Raw genomic sequence first — 21007 nt, 5'->3', positions numbered from 1 at the left:
TAAGTCATGCTAGTTGTTTTGTTGAGGCTGGTTTGGATTGGGCTTTCTTATACTTTCAACCGGAAAAGTCTTACAAAAATGCTGTGATGGAAGGGTGCTGACCTTGGAGCCAAACAACTGACTTCCGGTCCTGGATTGGGGGACCTTTGGTGACTCAGTTGACCTCCTCGAGCCTTAGCTCACATCTTTAAATATTAATAAGAAATTAATAAGGCTCTCCCTGCCCATCTCACAGGGTCCATCCGAAAATGGCCAAGGTCTTGGATGTCACAGCACTGGTAGGCTGCAACGTTCTCCGTAGATGTTAGTTGTTATGAGTTACTCTTTATATATGTTCATAGAGGTAAAAGAAGCCAACTTGGGAGACAGATCCCCGAAGCCTCATTAAGGCCCCTTGTTCTGTTGACACACAGACTCCTGAGGTATATGCTGTGCTGGCTGGTGTCCCAAGAGGCCCTGAGGAGGAGGAGTATGGACTGTGTGGTCCAAGAAGCTGTTTCTCTGTAGCTCACAGGCCCTGAGTTCATAGCACGTGCAGGGCATGAGCATGTGGGATGTGGCCAGCCGGCCGCCCTTTGAGACAGGTCCTCTGCTTTTTCCCATTGCACAGTGGGGAACATGAGGCACAGAGCAGATACGTCACTTGCCCAGGCACACACGGCTAACCAGTGGTGACTCAGAATTAGGCACAAGGACGCCTGGCTCTCGGGGCAGCATTCTTAAGTGTTGGGCTTCCCTGTTGACCCTGGGCACTGATCACTAAGGAGGTCAAGACTCACCACACCCACCCTGTGCCTGACCCCGGGACTTGGGCAGAGGGGAAGGGAAGACTGGACCTCCCAAGGATTCTAGCACTACTGAGAACACCTTTGGGAGTTACTGGCGGTGACAGTAACACAATTTAAGTGTGAGACTCCTCTGGACTTGAATGATTTCCCTGCCCTGAAGGAAACGCGCCCTCTCCTCTTCCCCGTGACCCGGTGCCGGCCAGCCCCTGGAGGGGGCTGTGGGGGGGGGGGGGTTGTCAGGAGCCCCGACGGCTAACCTGCTGGATGAGGAGATTGCAGATTTCCTGGAGCAGCACCGTGAGCCGCCCTGGGGAGCGGTAGGACCCGCACGTGGCCCAGATCAGACACACCACGTGGAGCAGAGGCCGCAGCCGTGGTTTCACCTCCGGAAACTCCAGGCTCTCGAGGATCTCCAGGTGGCGGGAGAGTGGCATCAGGTGTGTCCGGATGTCCTGCGCCTCTGTCAGAGCTGGAAGGGATTGGAGATGGTCACCTTCCCCGCTGGGGGCTCACGCCTACCGAGTGGAGCCCTGGTGCCTGGGACGGAAGCTTCCGGGGAGCGGTGGCTGCCATTTCTGCTTAAACGAGGAGGAGAGCAGAGGAAGCTGGTCCCTGAGAACTTTCTAGCTCTTTTTGTTTTTTATTATTTTTTAATTTATTTTGAGAGAGGGAGAGAGCACAAGTGGGGGAGGGGCAGAGAGATGGCGGGGGTGGGGGTGCGGGGAGACAGAGACAGAGAATCCCAAGCAGGCTCCGTGCTGTCAGCGCAGAGCCCGACGCGGGGCTCGATCTCACGAACCATAAGATCATGACCTGAGCCGAAATCAAGAGTCGGATCCTTAACTGACTTGAGCCACCCAGGCGTCCCAAACTTTCCAGCTCTTTTGAGGAAACACTGAGACCTGGAGAGCTCTGGACAGCTGAAATAATGGTCTGAGGAGTCTCTCTTACAAAAGTCCCGTATCTGGACACCTCCCTGGCTCTGCTGGCCCCAGTCCGGTGCCCTGTGTGGAGAAGATACTTTGCTGCTGGCCAACACCACACAAAGTAGATGATCGGAAGGACAAGTTTTAGAGTCAGAAAGATCTGCCTCCAAATGCCGACCCAGACGCTTCCCTGATGTGTGACCGTGGGCACGGCGAGTCGCTCTAACCTCAGAAAGAGGAGGAACAGGAGCTAATTTAAAGAATTCTTGCAAAGGTCTGTAGGCAGCACAAGGAGAGTGTCCCAGGAAAGGTCACGTCCCTGATACACATTTTGCTAATCAAGTATCTCACTGAGCCCGTACCGAGGGGGAGGCAGGTGGGGACAGAGAAATAGCACAGACTGATGATGGCGGGGTTCTGCGGGATCTCAAAGCCAGGAAAATCTCCCCACCACTTCCTTTGACCACAGCCAAGGAAAGATAGGTGCCTTTCACTAGTCACCTTGTGGTGACAGAGAGAAGAGAAAGTAGGAAACCCAGTGGGTGGGGGACTAACTCTGCATATCACCACAGAGGCAGTGAGGAAGCCCACTGAGCAAAGTATCCCAGGAAGGGCCATTTATAAAGTTCTTTCCTGGGCAGATAATCAGGCGCTATGATGGGTGATCATGGCCTTTGTTATCTTACAGGCTCCCCACTCATTCATCCTAAAGGAAACCCAAAATGTACCTATTTAGTGAAGGTTCTGTGTGCCAGGCACTGATCCATTCACTAGACGTATCCCATCTCATAGACCCCGGGCGGGAGCTTCGTTACTCTCCCATCACGAGTGAAGAAATTAAGACCTGCCCACCATGCCTAGGGTCTTCTTCCCACGGATGTAGCGGAACAAAAGCAAGATCACCCCAGGTTTGTGGGGCTGAACCCTGGCTTGATGGCCGCGGGGCTCACCCCCCAGGAGTTGGCAATGCGTGTACATTTGCACTTTATATCTCCAACGGGAAGTCGTGTGTGCGTCGAATGGTTGAAAGTCAAATATCACAGTAAGTTGATGGGAGGGGTTGGTGAGAACATCAAAACCTCCGTGTGGGGGTGGGGGAGACGCAGCTCCAGCAGCCATGCTAATGAGCACGTGCCCTAGCGTTCAGACACATGGGGAGGAAGGAGGCTGAGGACATTGGGCCAGAGAAGCTTTCTCTTTACGATACCTTCCCCCCACCCCCCAAAAAAAGCAAACCCTTCTTTAATCACATAAATAGGCATTCCCCTGATTTTTAAGAGCACGGTATTTGAGGGTTGGCTCGTCCAGTCCAGGGCGTGGTCACAACTTAGCTCACAAGGCAGATGAAGAAAGAAATGAACAAAGGTGGGTGAAACATAAGCAGCTCAGTCGTCAATAACAGGCTCTTCTGGGACCAAAGCCTTTATTACGTGTAGCACTTGCCAATTTCCATGGCGTAGATACTGCTGACATTCCCACCATGTCGGATTTCAAGCTACCAGCTCGACTTTTCTGAGTGTTGGGAGGGGGGATTGAAAAGAGTTGCAGACAGCAGGTTCTCAAGAACCTGATGGCCAGTCCCCATTGGCTCCAGCCCACCTCTGGCCACTGACCTGCACACATTGCCACCAACAAAGAGCTGGACTGGTGACCAGGCTGTACTATGCCAATCCTGCCCCTGGTGGCCAGAGACTAGAATGCTCCTGCAGGGACCTGTTGGCTTCCTTTTTTCCCAAGGTTTCCTTCCACTGCTGACAATCTTGTTCCACACTGTTTCCTCCACCCCTTTAACTCCCCTGTTTACTTTGCATCGTTTTCCAATTTGTGCCCACTGATCCAGGAATGTTTCTTCTCCTCTCCTTCTCTTCAGTCCATCAGTGAGCCCAAGAACTACGCTGCTCATGACTAAGACGACTAACATCCATAGTGGGTCTCTTTAGGTTCAAGAAAGGCAGATGCTCTTTGGGCGCCTGGGTGGCTCAATCAGTTAAGCGTCCGACTTCAGCTCAGATCGTGATCTCGCGGTCTGTGAGTCCGAGCCCCGCGTCGGGCTCTGCGCTGACAGCTCGGAGCCTGGAGCCTGCTTCCCATTCTGTGTCTCCCTCTCTCTCTCTGCCCCTCTCCCATTCGCTCTGTCTCTTTCTCAAAAATAAATCAAAACATTTTAAAAATTAAAAAAAAAAGATGCTCTGAAATTAAATCGGAAATGGGAAAACTAACTGCTAGCCTCCAAAATCTTTAAAAAAATTTTTTTTAAGATTTTATTTTTAAGTAACCTCTACACCCAATGTGAGGCTGGAGCTCACGACCCCCAGATCTAGAGTCACGCGCTCTACCGACGGGGCCAGCCAGGCGCCCCTCTAAAATCTTTTTATTCTCAGAAGACCCCATCAAAATTTCTGACCAAGTCTTTGCCTAACTCCTATAATCAAAATTCCTTTTCTTGCATCGTCAGAATTGAGTTACCTATGTTTCAGGGATTTCTAATTTTGCTGTCGTGTTTATCCGTGATCATGATGATGGTATTGTTTTTTTCTCCCTTCTTCTCATTGCCAGCATTTACTCGACTGCAAAGAGCTTTCTGAAGCCCACCCGGGAAACCAGATCTTTTATAACTATTAATCAAGCAGAATGATTATAGTCTATTAATCTATTAATGTGCAAAATATATTTGGGGCTCTAAATAACGGACTCGTAAATATACTTTTAGCGCATGTCATTTTATTTCAGGGCCCCGAACGTCAGTCATTTGCAGGTCTCCTTTATGGTAGCTGTCGTGCCTGCATACAACCTGTAATATTCCTTACTGAGTGCTTTTCTCAAAGTTGATGCACATTTTAACCTGAATAAAATATCAGATGAAAACTTCGAATCACTACCACAAACAGAACACCGGCATCACTTGCCAAAAGCAGTTGCCCTTTAACACACTTAAAAAAAATTTTTTTTCATGTTTTTATTTATTTTTGAAGGAGAGAGAGAGAGACAGAGCATGAGCAAGGGAGGAACAGAGAGAGAGGGAGACACAGAATCCGAAGCAGGATCCAGGCTCCAAGACGTCAGCGCAGAGCCCGACGCGGGGCTCGAACTCATGGACCGTGAGATCACGACCTGAGGCAAAGTCGGACGCTTCACCGACGGAGCCACCCAGCGGCCCCAACCGTTTAGCACGCTTTCAAACATACCTGTCCATTCGTCTCCCACAATCACAGTGGTGGTGGCACGCATCCACTTTTGGGGACACCTGTCCCATCTGAACTACAGTATAAATTGGGAACAATGGCTGGTTCCTCTGGGACACAAAACCTCTCTGCGAAGCAATAATCGGGGGCCCCCAAGAGGGATCTTGTTCCAAGCCAGCTTTATGTGTTGGCAGAGCAATGTCTGTGATAATATTTTAGGGCCCAAAAGGACCTCAAAGACTAGTCACTTACGGCCACTCTCCTCTGTTAGTTAGCACATATCGGAACCCCCACCACTGGGACCTTTATTCCTTGAGCTGAGTGGTTTCCAGACCCCACGCCGTGGGGCCGAGATGGTGGGGCAGGGGTAGACCAGTGGGGTCTGGACACAGGACGCTCCCCTCTTTAACAGAGCAAATGTAGCTTGGTTAGTTTTACATTGTGGACTTCCGTAGACTGTACCTGAAGAAAGAGTTCTGATCGAGGAGAAAAACGTTTGAAAAACCACCACTTGAATTAAGCTTGAATCACATGAAATTACGGACGCCTTCAAAAGCACATTCTGACCTACCATGCTGAAGAGCTAGCGGGAGGAGGTTTGATAGGAGGGAGGAAAGAAGCAAAGGGTACAGACGGCGGGAGACGGAGCCCCAAGAAAAATTTACCTACTTCTAATCATAGACTTTGCTAACTTTGCAATTTTGACAGGGGCAGATCTTGTCTGGGGCTCCAATGGCCAGTCCCATCCGACAGCAGGAACAGAAAAAAGCAGAACGGAGCTCGAAACGGAACAGAGACTTCTTCCAAGGAGCTAGGGGCGGAGGGACTTGGAATCCAAAGGTGAGAGGTCACAACATGCATGTGCACAGTACAACATGGTCAGCAAAACACTTCCACTTGTGTCATCCCCCAGCGGCCCAGGGAAGCCTACACGGGGAGTGCGGGGGCCACAACCGCGCTCCGCACTAAAGCTCAGAGAGGTTAGGTGACTTTGCCGGGGTCACAGAGCCTTGGCAACGCAAACAGACCACAAGGTGTCTGCTTTCCTGCTTCTAGATTTGGCACTCTCATCACCAAGCTAGACCGTGCCGGGTGGGAGGGTTTCAGAGACCGGAAAATCGCAGAGGGAGAAGACAATTCAGCACTAAACAAGAAATGTGACGCCAGCGTGTTGACGAAAATACCCGCGCGTCCTCACCTGCTACGACATCTCTGCACATGGCTTGGAAAGCTGGGAAGTAGCTGCTGTGGACTCTGTCCAGGAGCCTGGCCATGCCCCTCGCCTTTATCGCTCTCAGTTGGTTGTAAATGTGTTCCAGACCTTCAGCCCTACAACACCGTGGAGAGGGGTGAGTCCGGGTGGACATCGCGAAACGCAAGTCACACTGTGATGACCCCCCCCCCCCCCCCCGAACACAGAGGGGCCCTGCCTCCGGGTGTTTGCACAGAGGCCGGAGCCAGCCCCACAGAGCGGGGCATCTGTTCCTGGAACAGTGAGGGCAAAAGCCTGGGTCAGGGATGCGGGTTCAAAGGGGCAGCTCCGGGAGGTAACGGCAGCGAACACTGCTGTGACCATCTGGCGGCTCATCTCGGCAGCTGGAGGTCATTAGCTCTTGCAGTAAGGTCTGGAAGGCGGGGTGGGGGGGGGGGGTGTCGTCAGAACACAGCTGCCGGAGAAGGGCCCGTCAGCAGGTCAGAGGAACGGTCAGTGACGAGGCAAGAGGATGGGGCGTCTCAGCGCTGGGGCACACAGAGGGCCGGAGCCCTACCGGTACGCCTGGCCACGTGACAGGGACACTCTCGTTCAATGCGAGGACAGGGGCGTCTGCCTCAAACATCTTTCTGTCTCCTTTTCAGTGAAGGAGCACTCGGCACACGGCAATAAACAGAAGCAGGGAAACAGGAGAGCCTGAGGGGGAGGGAGTGGGAGCACCAGTCAGGTCTTTCCAGAATCCCGCAGGGGCTGGGACGCCCTGGAGGATGGGATTTCCAGCCCTCCCGATGACTGACTGGGCCCTAGGAAAGGCCGTTTGGCAGGCAGCCAACGGCCAGAACCCCAGATCTTTACAAGAAGTGTACGTATGGCTTCGACTGTCCATGGAGGAGGGGATAGAGGAGTCGAAGAAAAAACGTGACAGTTCACTAGTTTTATATTTGGTTGAAAGCACCTTTGAAGAAGTGTCAGCAGGTAGACAGATCATAGCTCAAGAAAGGAAAGACAGCTAAGCATTTTCCGGCGCTTGGGACACCTGTGTTGACCCAACCAGTGGTGAAAAGTCCCCGGGGGTGGGACCAGACTCAGTGGCTGCCCCTTCCCCCCAGGCCACCATCGTCCCCGGTAAGACATCTACGCCCCAGGATTTGAGCATGCGCCTACCTGCTCTTCCAGAACTCCAACTCCACCCTAGGGGTGGGGTTCTCCCCTTGTAGGAGGGGCTGGGAAGACTCTCTCTTGAGCACCCCCTGGACCCGGCGGCTCCACTGGATTACAGCGGACTCAATGGCATAGATGACTGACTTCTGTGTGCAATCCAAGCTGTGGAAGACACAACAAATCTCCCGGGTCTACTGGAAGTAACTCCAGGTGTCCCCAAAACAGAATTCCAAGTCTTTCAAAGATAGGTGGGAAATTCCACTGAATCCAGGCATTGTTCACTTCTGTTGGATGATAGACTCGGATCCGCAGTCAATAAAAAGGACAGACAAAACGCTTATGTGTGCATGCGTACACAATTATTCAAGGTTGGGGGCTTCCCCGACATCCTGAAGACGGGTTTGAGAACTCTGAATCCCACCGAGCCTTTCTGTCGTGCAGGAATACACTGGACAGAAGCTATTCGGGTAAATGTCCACCCCTTGCCTGAGCACCCCCAATGTCAGCAAGCTCCCTACTCGACAAAGCAGTGCGATCCTTGGTAGGCCAGCCCGTCCTGGGAGAGAGTCGGTCTCTACACTGAACCCGGAACCGCATCTACCTCTCTGCCAATTTGGCTCTGACTTCTGCGGCAAGTCAGTTGGTCTTGGCTCTGACTTCTGCAGCAAGAGGAGGTAGGCTCCGTCCTCCTCCACGAGGCAGGGAATCAGCCATCTGAAGGCCACGGGCAATTTCATTCTGGGCCCCCATTCCCCCTCCTACACCTTTTCGAAAATCCTTCAGTGAGGAAAGCTACAGGTGTTTCGGGAGAGATGTAAATGTCCAGAACACATTTTGGTGGCCTTTTGACAAAGCTTTCATAGACAGCTGTTCATGCCAAGAACCCAGGACACAAGCGACACAGAAAGAATCTATCGCCTGGGTGTTTCAGGCCAGAAACCCACCTTCGCTTATTTTAATTAAATTCATATTTGCTGAGCAACGATATGTCGCAAGTGATTACAGAAGGTATTGAAAGGAAAAGATACTCACCTCCCTGAAATGTGATCCAGCCTTTCGGGAAATTATCAAATTTGAACAAAGCGAGACAAACCCAGCAATGATTACACACACACACACACACACACACACACACACACACACAGACACATACACTGAATGTTGTTATGTTAACATATAAAAAGGAACAGGGAAAGCGTCATTTGAGCTTATTTATTTCAAAAATTGAATATTTTTATTAAGCCACATTAGGTTTTCTAGTTAACTGGGAAATTGCTTCAGATTATATATGTAGCAAATTACTTCCCAACAGCAAAAACTCATTATAAAGGACATTGGCATTGGACGCGACACTTAGTCTCCAGATCAAATCACGGGCCCTTGAATGTACAACTGTTGACCAGTAAGACATTTGCAAACTGCTGGCAATATGGCAGACAGCACTCACACCGGAAGGCGGCCTGTTCCCAGAAACACATAGAAGTGCTGGATAGAAGATAAAAAATGTATCATTTAGAAACCCAGGCTGGCTGAAAAGAAAAAGGAAAAAGACAATCCCCATGGGACAGAAAGAAAGCCATCCCCCCTCCAAGGAGAAGAGGCTGGGGGTTTTCTGCCCACCCAGACACAAAGAGGCGTAGACTTCAAACAAAGCCAGATTTGTGTCCGTTTGGGGAAAAAAAAAAAAAATCCTGGAGATCTGAAAAAAGTCTCCAGCTGCCAGGGGGAGGAGGGTGTGGAACTGTAACAAGAGCCACAGAGGCTGGTTCTGTGACATTACGTGCCACGTAAATGCGCGCGGCTGTTGCCCAGACCGGACCTGGGTCTTTGCCAAGGATGAGACGCTGTCCTGATGAGCAAAATACTGCAAATCAGTGTGGCTGCTCCGGGCCCTGAACTAATTCTGAGTGGGGGAGAAAAGGGCCATGCTGCTGTGATGGCCTTCAGGGACTTCGGGCACAGGGAGTGAGAGGCACGGGCGGCAATCGGCGGAAAACACGCAGTCCGCGGATGTTGGCAAACGGCAGACGGTGGGCTTGCGTGCAGAACCAGGAGGTGTGGGGAGCCGGGAACAGAGAAGTCGTAAAGAAAACACTCAGATAAACCGGCATCTCCCCTATCTCGGAGGCCCCTACGGCCAGGCTGGCGGTACTTACGCACTGTCGCTGTCAGAATCCACAAACCCCACTTCGTCTGCGCCTGCCGGAAGAGGCAGCACAGTCTTCCCGTTGACCTGCTCCAGGATAACCAGGAGGTCGCCCTGCAGGCCGTGGGCGTGCCGCTGGACATCTTGACATACCACGTGGGGCCAGCCTTGGTGATTCTTCTCATTGGCCAGGACGGGGAGGACCACCTGGAACGAAAGCATGCCGGAAGGGAAGGTGGGAATTTTTCTGACGCCTTCAGGAAAGACTATCTTAGAATGGCCCAGAAGGCCACCCGCAACCTTTTGCAGGGCGAATAGGAGGCGATTGAAAATGTCAAAATATAGGACGAATGCGGGTAAGGAAGCCCATCTGTCTACAGGTGTTATGACCAGGGCGTGTTAAAAAAGCAAGCCAAGTTGAGGATCTTAAATCTACCTGTAGGGTGAACATTAGTTGGTTTGGGCCACCCAGTAGGGTTCCTCTTTTTTTGGTACTCATTTCTAGGTCCAGAGGCGGGACGTGAACAAATCTGAGCCAATGAGAGTCAGGCCAAAGTCTCGCATCTGAACTTTTTGACGAAGAGAGTTTCTCTTTTCTAGGAGTCCAGAACGATTGTGGCCACCTTGCCAACATATGGAGCCTTAGAATAAGGCCAATATGGGGGCGCCTGGGTGACTCAGTTGGTCGAGCGTCTGACTTCAGCTCAGGTCACCATCTCACAGTCTGTGAGTTTGAGCCCCATATCGGGCTCTGTGCTGACAGCTCAGAGCCTTCAGCCTGCTTCAAATTCTGTCTCTCTGTCTCTCTCTGCCCCTCCCCTGCTTGTGCTCTGTCTCTAAAATAAATAAACATTAAAAAAAAAAAAAAAGAATAGGGTCAATATGGGGAAAAGACAGTTTATAGATGGAGAAAAGCCCGTGTCCTCTGACATCATTAGAGCTCCTGAATCAAGCTGCTCCAGAATTTTCTTAGCTACTTCACGTGGAGGTTTTGTCACTAGCAACTTAAAAAGTTGTAGTTGATGGAACCTACTAGGAACATCTCACAGCTGAAGGAAAGGGATGAGAGGGAGAGAGAGAGAGAGAGAGAGAGAGAGAGAGAGAGAAACCCAGATGATCGGGAAATGGGATAAGGAAGAACCAAGGAAATAATGACAATAGAAACTCATATGGCTGGTTGGGTTCTACGAATGACCAGAGTCCATGTGGCTACGAAATGGGACACCTAGACCTGGCGGGTGAAATCGAAGAGGGTGAGCCTTGCCTGGTCTGTCTGGAAACAATCACTGAACTGAGAATTTATAACAGCAGGTGGACAGGGAGTGCCAACAGAGAAGATGTTACAAATCAAGTCCCACTCATTCATGTTGAGAAAGGACGCTCTGGGGCGGGGGGGGGGGGGGGGCGCCTGGGTGGCTCAGTTGGTTGAGGATCCAACTTCAGCTCAGGTCATGGCCTCACAGTTTGTGAGTCTGTGCCCTGCATGGGGCTCTCTGCTATCCCTGCAGAACCCGCTTCAGATCCTCTGTCCCCCTCTCTCTCTGCCCCTCCCCCACTCGCACACACTCTCTCCCCAAAATAAACAGACATTTATTAGAAAGAAAGAAAGAAAGAAAGAAAGAAAAGAAAGGACCCTTTTGGACCCAGGGCAGAAGGCCCAAGAGGAAAGAGAGAATGAAGAGTAATATTCTTAGGATCTCAGAGGCAGGGACTGTATCTCATCTGGTCTTTTTATACCCACAGTCCTCCATAAGGCCTGGCATAGAGGAAGCACTCCATAGAGGTTCACAGAATAATTGAACGTACGCAGTCTGAAGAAAAACTGGTGAGTGAGCTTGCACCGGATTTTTGAGGGCTCTGAGAGAAAAATAATGAACGTGAACTTTCTATGAAACGAAAAGCTACTCCTTCATTTATTCAATAAATATTTATTAACCATCTATATGCTAATCGTGTTCTAGGTGCTGGGAAGGTATGTCAATGAACAAAACAGACAAGAACTCCTGATCTCATGAAGTTTGGGGAGAGACCGTCCATCAACGGAACGTTCTGCAAGAAAGGATAATAACAAAGCAGGGGAGGACGATCAAGAGAGTTTACAGTGACAGATGGACTGATTGGTGCAGGCTTCGTTGAGAAGGTCACATTTAAACAAAAACTGGGGAGGACAGGGAGAGAGCTGTGCAGATCCTTGGGGGACGTATATTATAGACAGAAGGTAGCTGGCTATGGCAGTTGGGGTTTCAGAGAAGCAAAGGCTGGGGACAGCAATATCCGAATCAGGTGGTTTGTGAAACTCTGGGGTGGGGGGGTGTGAATGACTGCTCCCGAGAATCTGAGGACAGATAGAGAGGAGGGGGTGTCCAAGCAGTGAGCCCAAGGGCTCTCCAGTGTTAGGAAGCTGGCAGGTGCCATTGATGGAAAGGAGTGGCCATCGCGACGTCAGAAGACTGGTGTCCTGAAAGCCAAAGGCCGCTCACAGGTCCAACCAGAAGAGGACTGCTGAAGCATCCGGCGTCCTGGTAACGCCGACGAGCTCTTCACTTTGTCTTCCGTGCGACGTGGGGGTGACCGCAGGCTAAAACAGGAAGAAGATGGGGCCCAGCGAGAACAGACACAAATCCCAGGCATTCTGCCGTCGAGGGGACCACAGAAAAAAGGACGAGAGCTGCCAGGAGGAATGAGGATTCTGTCTGACGGGAGTTACCTGGTGGGGAAGGAAAAACCAAGAATGTAGGAGAGAGGGGAGAGTCGTTGGCGTGACCTCTTCAAGGAAACGAGAATGGACGGGATTCGGAGCAAAGTGGAGATTTTAGTCTCGGGGTTGCCACCAGGGGACGGCACACGGTCCTTCCGTAGCAACAGGAGGGATGGCAGAGTAGGGTGACTTTAGATATTGGCAGATGGGACGGATAGAAGCACTGGTGGGAGTTTTATTCTAATACTCCCATGTTCTCAAACCAAGTAAGAAGCTGAGGCTGATAGAAATTCTGGACATTTGAGGTGGGGGGTGGGGGGTGTCGGGGGGGGTGGAGAAAGTGTGCGACAGGGATCTAGAAAAATCAAGAGAATAATCGGAAGCATGGGTGTCACCTGGGAGGCGTAGAAGGCCTGTTACAGGTTCGGGCTCACGGATTTAAAGTGGGGCCAGTGGGTTTTGTTGGATTCCATCAGGATTCTGGTTTCACCAGAGGAATAGGACAAAACGAGGCAGAGGCCAGTGAGTCCGGAGTTTACCCAAGGTCGTGATGATAATGGAGGAGAAAGCACGTGAGTCTGGAGAGGGACAGCGGGAAGGCGACAGGATGGAGGGATTGGCGGTCCCAGCAGGGTCGTGGGCCTGAGGTATGGGACGCTGTGTGGAGCGAGCTGGAAGACAGGAGTGGTGGTCAGAGAAAGAGGTCCCTGATGTGGGATCCTGAGGGGGTGGTTTGGAATGGGAGGTCTGCGAACAGCCACAGTAGAGAGGTAGGCAACATCGTTGGAGGAGGAAGTGTCAAGGACCCCGGGGGCCGGCTTATTGGAAGGATCCTTCCTGCACGTGACGAAGCAGCCAGGTGGTAAGGTAGGAGTGATGTTGGAAAGAGTCACAGTGAGCCGGGGGCAGGGCCGTCAGTACATGACGCAGCAGTGAGACGGGAGAGGGCGGGTTTCGTCTGATGGCGTAAGATCCAAGTGGAGGTTTCTCTACACGAGTCTAGAAGCAGCAAGGAGGAGCGAAGGCTCAGAGATGGAGAGGCTGTGGGGACAGACACACAGCTGAGTCCTCCAGGGACAGCGGGGATGGGTTAGGGCCAGGTGACAAGGAGGGGTCAGAGGAGTGAGGACGCTTTTGAGTGGGGTATCGAGGGACAAGAATTCTTGTCCTGTAGGGCAAACCTACAACACAGCGCACTATTCCGGGTGTCCTCATGTACTGTTTCTAAATTCCATGACCGTCCTGCACGATCGTTTGACCCTGGCTGCAGAGGTCACATGACACTGATGCATTGCCCAGAACCGGGATTCGAACCCAGGCCCATCAGATTCCATATCCCATGCTCCCTCCCCCAGACACAGAACTTCAAAATGGCACCCAAGTCTCGGACCTCGGGGAAAATAACCTGGCAGCAGTGAGTGAAGTGGCCAGGAGGAGGAAGAAACTAGCAGGAAACTCGTTACTAAGTTCTGTCAATTCCAAGAAACATTGCTTGGATGCCTTTTTTAATTACTTTATTTAATCTATCTATCTATCTATCAATCTATTATCTATCTATCATGTATGTATTTTGAGACAGAGAGAGAGAGAGAGTGCACACACATTCAAGCAGGGGAGAGGGGGCAGAGAGAGAGAGAGAGAGAGAGAGAGAGAGAGAGAGAGAGAATCCCAAGCAGGCTTCATGCCCAGTGCAGAGTCTGACATGAGGCTCGATCTCACGACCCAGGGATCACGACCTGAGCCAAAATCGAGAGTTGGACATTCAACCGACTGAGCCACCCAGGCGCACCTTGGATGCATTTTTTTTTAAACCCTGTACTAGTGTAACAAAATAATGTTAAAATGTATAGCTTCCTCCCTCGTTGGGAGGAATCATACCCCACACCCACCCCCTAACACAAGAGGGCTTCTCTCAGCCACAAGGGCTCCTTTGGCTTGAGTGAGCTGAGTCGGGTGTGGGAGGATGAGGGGAGTATGCCACCAGGGGTGGAGGAGAGGGGGCAGGAGCGCTGGGAGGGAAGGAGGGGCTTAGGGGACAGGAGGTGAGCTGGGGGCTGTAACCGCCCTCGATCAGCAGGGCGAGTAAAAGAAGTAGATGAGGGAACAGTGGTTGAATGGCCTATGGATGGCTGTTAGCGGCTTCGAGAAATGCTAAGGCCTGAAGGTAATCTAAAAGTAAATATTTTATTTGGATTTTAAAAACATATAATACATTTACCTGGTGCAAAATCTGGAAGTGCAAAAGCTTCCCAGTGCGAAGCAAGCATTCTATCTACCCTGCAGCTCAGTCACCTAGTTTCTCGGGCCTGTGGATTCCTCTGTTAGTGAATCTGTCCATCCTTCGTCCCTCTCTCCCTCCCTCCTTCCCTCCTTCCCTCCTTCCTTCCCTCCTTTTTTCCCTCCGTCCTCCCTCCCTCCCGCTTTCCCTCCTCCTTGCTTCCTTCCCCCTTCTTTCCTCCCTCCCTCTTTCTTCTTTTTAGCAGAAATGGTAGCATACTATACTATAATTCTACACCTTAAAAAATTATCTTAAATCGCAGCACTCTTCACACTAGCCAAGAGGGGAAAGAACTTTCCTCCATGGGTGAATGGATACACAAAAGGCGACGTATACATAAAATGGGATAGTACTCAGCCTTAAAAAGGAAGACGGTTCTGACACCTGCTACAACCATGGATGAGCCACGAGGACATTATGCTAAATGAAGTAAGCCAGTGACAAGAAGCTAAATGCTGCACGGCTCCATTCATACGAGGTACCCAGAGTGGTCAAGGTCATAGGAACAGAAAGTAGAATGGGGTGGGGGGGGGGGGATGCCAGGGCCCGCGGAAAGGTGGAGCTGGGGGTTTGTTTAGCGCGTACGGACTTTCAGTCATGCAGGATGGTGGGGGTTCCCGGGGATTTGCGGCACAACAGTGTGTGTGGGGTTCGCAGGTGTCGGGCTGTACGCTTGGAAATTATTGAGAGAGTGAATTTTATCTTGAGTGGGTTTTTTTCCCCCCACAATAAATATAAATTACCTTAAGGACTGTTCCATAGCAATTACTCCTTTTATTTATTTATTTTTTTTTCAAAGTTTATGTGTTTGTTTTGAGAGGGAGAGAGAAAGCACGAGGAGGGGAAGGGCAGAGAGAGAGAGGAGAGAGCGAGAATCCCAAGTCGGCTCTTCGCTGCTACCACAGAGCCCGACGCGGGGCTCAAACTCATGAACCGTGACATCATGACCTGAGCCCAAGTCCAACACTTAACCAACTGAGCCACCCAGGCGCCCTACCAACTCTTCCGTTTAATTATAGCTGGACCTTCCTTCATTTGCCCGGTCCCCTGTCGATAAACATTCAGTTTGTTTCCAATCTCGTTCAATGCACCAGTGAAAATTCTGGAATGTTTGAGGGCTTGGATTATTTTACAATTATGTTTGCCCGCTGGATACATTTCCTCGGGCCTGATCCTGCTCTGAGATTGACCCGCTGCCCTCCACACATACTAAGTGTAGCGCCACGTCTGAACCTTGGCTCAGTCTGCTCCCAGTCCCTTGAAACTTACCTTGATATCCATTTACCCTAACCTTCCTTCCTGTTCAGGAGCCAGTTCGACACCTGAGGCTAAGCGTGGCTCTCAGACCACATGCATACCTCTCTCCTCTGAACACAATGGCACTTCCTTCTGTCATCATCATTCACAAGGGGACTTGATCCAAGCTTAGATCTCTGTAGTGAGGGTGTTCAGACAATGCACAGCAGTAAAGCCATTCTGGTTGTTAAAAGACTGAAGTGCATCCTGATCTACTGAGAAACCTAGCTTCTCTGGGCTTCCCGAGGGTGACTCTGTCACCCTTGCTCCTTCCCTGCCATACCCCCTTCCCAGATCTTCCTGGTAAAACAACTAAAAGGCTAACATCTGGCCTAGCAGGGAGCCTCCAGGACCCGGCTCCAGCACTGGGGCCAACTCTAGTAAATTCTACCTCCACCCCAGGCGTACGAGTTTTCAATACAGTAAAACCTCGGTTTGCGAGCGGAGCACAATTCGTTCCAGAAACATGCTCGTAATCCAAAGCACGAGCATATCAAAGCAAATTTCCCCATAAGAAAGAGTGGGAACTCAGATGATTTGTTCCACAACCCCAAAATATTCATATAAAAATCGCAATACTGTAAATATAACGCAAAATAATAAAGAAAATACATAATACAAAGAAAAAGAAACAAATTCACCTGCACTTACCTTTGAACACCTTCATGGTTGGTGTGAAGGAGACAAGAGAGAGGAGGGTTATTGTGTAGGACGTTCACTATCGCTAACAGAATCACGGCTATCTATTGGCTCGGTGGCATCTTTTTTTTTCGTACAACTTTAACAAGGAGCCTATCCAATGACACTTGCTATTGCCTCCTTTTGAGGATGTCGGGGAATTGTGACATTGCGTTGACAATCACCCACAATCCCACAGTGAGCGAAAGAGAGAACGAGAGAGAGAGAAGAACCTTTGGCTCTTTGTGATCATGTGACAACCCACGTCGCGTACTACTTATATGGCAAGACATTGCTCGTTTATCAAGTTAAAATGTATTAGAAATGTTTGCTCGTCTTGCGGAACACTCGCAGAACAAGTTACTCGCGATCCAAGGTTTTACTGTATTTGAAATAGAGGATCAATTTCATGGGTAGGATTGTGTCTCCTGTTTTTCTGGTATTCCCTATGGCCTCTATCACACAACACAGCCTCCCCAAACATACACACACAACTTACAGGGAAAATTACTCCCGTTCCAGAAAGGTCTAAATGTCCCAAGAATCTCACCTTGGGCACCCTCTCTGAAATCTGCACTGTCCCCGCTTTGCCTGTGGCCTCACACAAGTACTCTATAATCCACGTCTCCGGACATCTTCCTCCCTGAGGTCAGGGCAGACCCCTCCCCCCTCCAAACACTTGTTGGCACCTGTTGGACATTTCTAAATGGATGTCCCAACTTCTTATCTTGGCACGTGGCTGACACTGGGTATTCACGGATGAGGTGAAATCGAAACCAAAACACCTCCCCCTTTAACTCCCCTCGTAGGTAAGCACTGTGTATATAGAGCCTTTCACTTCCGTTACCTCCCTGACCCCATAGAGATGACCCCTTGGTCACCACTGTTTGTCTTTCCCTGTGTCAGTTTACAGAGGGATTAAGAAATGGTCAGGACCCACCAGGCCCTCCTGACCCCAGCCTCCCCTCGACGTTGGCTTGGTCCCAGACCGGGACTGGAGGAAATCGGAGCCCATTCAGCTTCTCACTCTGACCTGGCCCCTTCCCAGGTGGCCCCAGCTCGCCCCCAGGTCGCACGTGGGCTCTGGGCTTGGGGCCCCTCCCCTCTGGCCACGCCCCTTCCCCGCCCTCCGGCTCCGCCTCCCCTCCCCTCCCCCTCCCAGTGGCTGCCGGCGCCCCGCAACCTGCCCACCCTCACCTGAGAGAACAGGGCGGCCAGATGCTCCAGAGGGGCGGCGGGCAGGTCCCCGCACAGCACGGCGCCGCGGAGGCTGCGGGGCCCCGGCGGCTCCGGCCCGGTGCGCAGGAAGAAAAGCCCCTTGGCGCGAGGCGGAACGGCCTCGGGCCCCGCGTCCAGCCCGGGTCGCAGCGCCAGGCCCCCCGGCCCGGGCCGCACCACCAGCAGCGGCTGCGGGCTCCCCTCATCCTCGCGGCCCAGGAAGGCGTGCAGCAGCCGCTCCGCCTCGGCCGTGCCCGCGCAGCGCTCCCAGGCGCCGGCGGCCGGCCGCAGGCTCCGGGCCACGTAGGCCCCCAGGAGTCGCAGGCGCGGGTCGGCGCCGGGCTCCGGGTCCGCTTCCTCCGCTCCCGGCATCGCGCGCTCCTGCCGGCCCCAGCGGTTTCCCGGGCGACGCGGACGCGGCCGGGGCTCCCGCCTCCGCTGCCCTCCTATTGGGCCGGAGACTGCTGACCACGCCCCCTTCCAGGCTAGAGAGGTAGGCGAGGGACGCGGACGGCAAGGGGCGGGCTCGCGTCGCTGTTGCTAGGAAACCAGCCGCCGCTCCCGGTTAGTGCCTGCTCTCTCGGATTGCAGGTGCTCAGGGATGACCGTCCAGAGCCCCGGTTTATTGACGGGGTGCGTGGAGGGGGAGGGCAAGGATACAAATGCTGTTAAGGGTCTTGCTGGCTAAGGTCAGATTAAATTCTTTAGAGGACTCCAGACACTGAAAATATGCTGGTTCTCCCGTCTACTCCCCAGATGTGTAATTCAAACTTGAAAAAACGATGTCAAATCCTAAAATAGATGTAAGCGAACTCAGTGAATTTTTTAAATTTCTTTTCCGTGATAACTTACATACTTTAGAACGGTGTTTATGTGGCCACTGAGCATTCGAAAGGTGCTGGTGCGACTGAGGAACTGAATTTTTAATTTAATTTAATATTAAACAATAATGAAATAATAATTTTAGATCAGCTTCAGAATTTCAATGTCAATTTATTTTTTAAAAAGATTTTTTTTTTAGGGTCCTGCTCTGTTCATGCCTTAAGTGTGTGCTTAATCTGACAAATGGGGACTCAAACTCTGAGATGGCCCCAGTCAGTTCTTCTGAAGTGCAGAAAGGCGCTTTTAAATATGCAGGATTATGTGGATCTTGTGTTCCAAAAGGGATACCGTGAAGCAGCTTTACTGACCTCAGAAATTAGCGTTTGTCACCTGCTGACTCCCTCTTCATTATGGAGATATAAATAGCTTGGCTCTTTGCATGCTTGTAAGGGGTGTAGGGACAAGGAAAGGGACAGCCTGCAAGCGTGAAGCCTGCAGGTCTGAAATGAGCCCCCCCACCCCATCTCCCCGCCCTACCACCCTGATTTTTGTCATCAACCAGAGACTGCACAATCTCTGGTAAAAAAGAATGTTCATAATGGCTTCAAAGAAACATTAACAGAATAAGCACTTATCAAAGGCAACTCAGCTAACAAGAACCCCTCAGGAAAAGTTGGTAGCTAAAAGGTAAAATGATTGATTTCATAATAACTGGGGCACAGGAGGCGCTAGGATGAAAAATGTTCACAACAGAAAATGAATCTTTATGTGTGTAAAGAGTGTTTTATCATTGCCGGATTAAACAGTAGGCAGACCAACTGTGAGGAAAGGGGCAAAGCAGGGGCCCTAAAATGATTTTAAGATGAATTTGGTGATTGACATTGCAAAAGAAAGCATCAGGGGAAAATGGAAGTGTTGGGGGCTTCTTACCCATAGCATTGTTTTTTAGAGTTTTTATTTTGCACAGAGGAAGGCATGATTATTGTTTTAATGCTTAGGGCCTCCAAATGTGTAAATCCCGGTCATGTTTTATAGAGAGAGGGACTTCAGGGCCATTAGCTTCCTGTAAACCCTTCAAATAAAGTTTCTACCACCCCAGTCGTGGCCTATGTTGACCTCTATCCTCATTGTCCCTTTGCCCCAATATACATAAAAATAGAAACCCAGAAGCCTGTGAAGGTGATCTGAAGATATCTGACAGTAAAGTCTCCTGCACACTGTCAACCCAGGCTTTTTTCCTTTAAAAAATACACCTTAATCTTCATTTTAGAAGGAGATCGGCTGGGGGTGGGTGGGGGTGGGACATTAAATGGGATTTATTAAATGCAACTGACATCAAGTTTATACTGTATAATTATGGTAAGGGAAATACAATAACAAACGTGTTAGCAATCTGTTACCGTGTAACGAATTACATGAAAAGTTAGCAGCTTCATCACATTATCTAACATAATTTATGCTGGCTCAGGAATTGGGGCAGCTTATCTGGGCAGTTCCGGCTCAGGATCTCTCATCATGTTTCAGACAAGATGTCTTCAGGGGCCACATCATCTAGAGGCTTGACTGGGTCTGGGGGAGCCTCTTCAAGGTATCTTGCTCCCATGGCTGGTGAGTCAATGCTGCAGGCTTCGGTTTCTCCGCACGTGGAGCTCTCCACTGGGTGTTTGATAACACTATGGCTGTCTTCCCCTAGACCAAGTGATCTAAGAGAGAGCAAGACAGAAGCCACACAGTCTCTCGCGACCTAGCCTTGGAAGCCACACACTGCCATTTCTGCAATAGCCCTGTTAGTTACAAAGATTCACCCCATTCTCGGTGGAAGGGAAGTGTTCCAGGATGTGAATACCTTGGGGCAAGACTCACCGGGTGTTACCTAAGAGGCTGGCTACTCCAAAAAGTGTTCAGAAAGATACTGAATTTGTGTAATTATTCAGAGGAAATGATTTCCATTTTTTATGTTGGAAACGTGACTTTGCTTCTCTGAGCATAATGTTTTTTATATCAGATTTTTTGCTTTGCACAACTCTTGTTCAATGCTTTTTAGTAATGATCTCTTTAAATTCTGGGCAGTCATCATGGGCAAGAAAATGTGTTCACACAAGCAAGTAATGCAAAATGTAAAGCCTTTAGACTCCTTCAAAAGTGAAGAGTTGACATTATATTTCCAGGATCTGACAGTTCTTTTCTTCACTGACAAACATTATGTTGAAATTTCTCATGATGCTGCTAATGGATATTGAATCTGAATCAACCTTTTCCTATCAAATATTTAAAATAATGATAACGTCTTAATTCAAAGAGCATGCAAGCGTTGTTACAATAGTTTCCTTCCAGCTGTCTTAGATGCCACTGAATAAAGACATTGGATGCAAATGGGGAGGTGCTTTGGGTACTTGTGCCAAAGGAGAATCCAGGCTACCTGGGACTCCATCCAGGAGGCACGTATGAGAATATTAATTGTTCGTAAGAGCATAATCATGGGAAATAGACTGAGTGTTTGCCAATGACGGAATAAGTAGACAAATTGTAGTGTATGTCACTCATAAAATAAAATACTATCCGGCAGTGAACAGGAGGGGACAACACGGGCAAATCTCAAAA

At 50.4% G+C, this 21007-nt stretch overlaps 1 protein-coding gene across 1 annotated transcript in view; it reads right to left on the bottom strand.

The window, feature by feature from the left end:
- The window catches only part of DNAH9 (dynein axonemal heavy chain 9), a 330380-nt gene extending 312423 nt beyond the window's left edge, over positions 1-17957 (bottom strand). The window contains exons 1-5 of the mRNA XM_047832566.1: positions 17564-17957; positions 9427-9623; positions 7274-7432; positions 6095-6225; positions 1046-1257 (exon numbers count right to left, since the gene is read on the bottom strand). Of these exons, the coding sequence (XP_047688522.1) occupies positions 1046-1257; positions 6095-6225; positions 7274-7432; positions 9427-9623; positions 17564-17956 (1092 nt within the window). The 5' untranslated portion in view covers position 17957. The remainder of the gene's footprint in view (positions 1-1045; positions 1258-6094; positions 6226-7273; positions 7433-9426; positions 9624-17563) is intronic.
- Positions 17958-21007: the final 3050 nt, after the last annotated feature.

The sequence above is a fragment of the Prionailurus viverrinus genome, chromosome E1 (assembly GCF_022837055.1).
Source record: "Prionailurus viverrinus isolate Anna chromosome E1, UM_Priviv_1.0, whole genome shotgun sequence".
Classification (NCBI taxonomy): domain Eukaryota; kingdom Metazoa; phylum Chordata; class Mammalia; order Carnivora; family Felidae; genus Prionailurus; species Prionailurus viverrinus.
This window is presented reverse-complemented; position numbering and strand designations above follow the sequence as displayed.